The 1,181-nt window shown below is 52.8% G+C and overlaps 1 protein-coding gene across 1 annotated transcript in view; it reads right to left on the bottom strand.

Moving 5' to 3' along the window:
* Nucleotides 1-1,175, bottom strand: part of TUBD1 (tubulin delta 1) — a 5,194-nt gene extending 4,019 nt beyond the window's left edge. Inside the window, 2 exon segments of the mRNA XM_008631094.2 lie at nt 98-292; nt 1,144-1,175. Of these exon segments, the coding sequence (XP_008629316.1) occupies nt 98-269 (172 nt within the window). The 5' untranslated portion in view covers nt 270-292; nt 1,144-1,175.
* Nucleotides 1,176-1,181: the final 6 nt, after the last annotated feature.

The raw sequence follows: 1,181 nt of genomic DNA, 5'->3' as shown, positions 1-1,181 counted from the left end.
CCAGAGACCATAGATCTTACAGGAAAGAAACCACTTGATGTTTCTGTGTGCTGAAACCAGACCCTGAGAGGGGAAAAAAACCTCTTTAAAACTGTACCTCCAGATTCCTCCTCGCAGAAGAACCGTTCCTTGCAGGAATCATGGTAGGATTTGTTCTCCTTCTTGGAACACAACCCGTGGCTGCCACGGATGTCACTGCAGAGAGCACTGAACACCTCATGCCCAATCTGGTTCCCACACTGTCCAAGCTGCACTGTGACAATTGACATCCTTATTCGCTTGGTATTTAAGCCTGAAAAAGAAAATTATTTGTTTTCGCGCTTTTGCTTAGTAAAGCAGGATGGAAACAAGAAATTATAAGCCAAGAACTACAGAACTGGGATGAAAACTCGGAAGTTTTAAGCCTGTTCAAAAACGTAGCTATTGTCCAGTTGTGTACTGCACCAGGCCTGATGCCAGAGTCTGCTTAGGTGACAAAAGGATTCCCTGGAGAATTCCCCTTGTTTCCACCACACAGAGCAAAGTGTTTGACTCCATCCTGGTATGTTTTGACGTTTTTCCCCACTCAGCATTTGACAGCAGCTCTGCTTTCTCACTTTTCTATTTTTTCACTGAAACAAGGTCAATTTTTCTTTAAGCTCTCTTGGTTATTCTGGGCTGCTGTTCCTCACTCCCACCCCAGCTGTGCAGCAGCACTCCTGTACCAGCATTCCTTGGATCGCTGCCAGTGCCTGTGACGCGTTCTGCAGGCAGGTACGAGCTCATTTCCATTCCCGGGCCTGATTTCAGCACTGCCGCCAGCCTGCCTGGGGCCAGCCTGAGTGTCACTAGGAGACCGAGTCCTCTTCACGCAGAAAATAAATAATTATGCGAATTGTCCCAAAAAAAGGCTCATGTCCAACGCGTGTAATACCGACCCTCCTGTACCCCATTCTCTGCATGGGGAGCCCCACTCGGGTCCCCGCAGCCACAGGACGCCCCTCAGGGAACGCCGCCATGTTCCCGGCGCTGCCCGCCCTCACACCCCTCGGTCCCGGGCCACGTCCCCGAGCCTTTCTCCTCGACAGCCGGTCCCGGCAGTCCCGCTGCCTTTCCGGGATTCCGATCTCGGTCCGGGTCCCGGTTTCGCCCCTCAGGGCTCACCTCGTCCCCGACTTTCGCACCCCGGCTCCGGCCGCGCC

The sequence above is a fragment of the Corvus brachyrhynchos genome, unplaced genomic scaffold (genome assembly GCF_000691975.1).
Source record: "Corvus brachyrhynchos isolate BGI_N302 unplaced genomic scaffold, ASM69197v1 scaffold283, whole genome shotgun sequence".
NCBI classification, from domain to species: Eukaryota; Metazoa; Chordata; class Aves; order Passeriformes; family Corvidae; genus Corvus; species Corvus brachyrhynchos.
The sequence above is the reverse complement of the archived record's forward strand: the minus strand, read 5'-3'. Positions and strand labels throughout refer to the sequence as shown.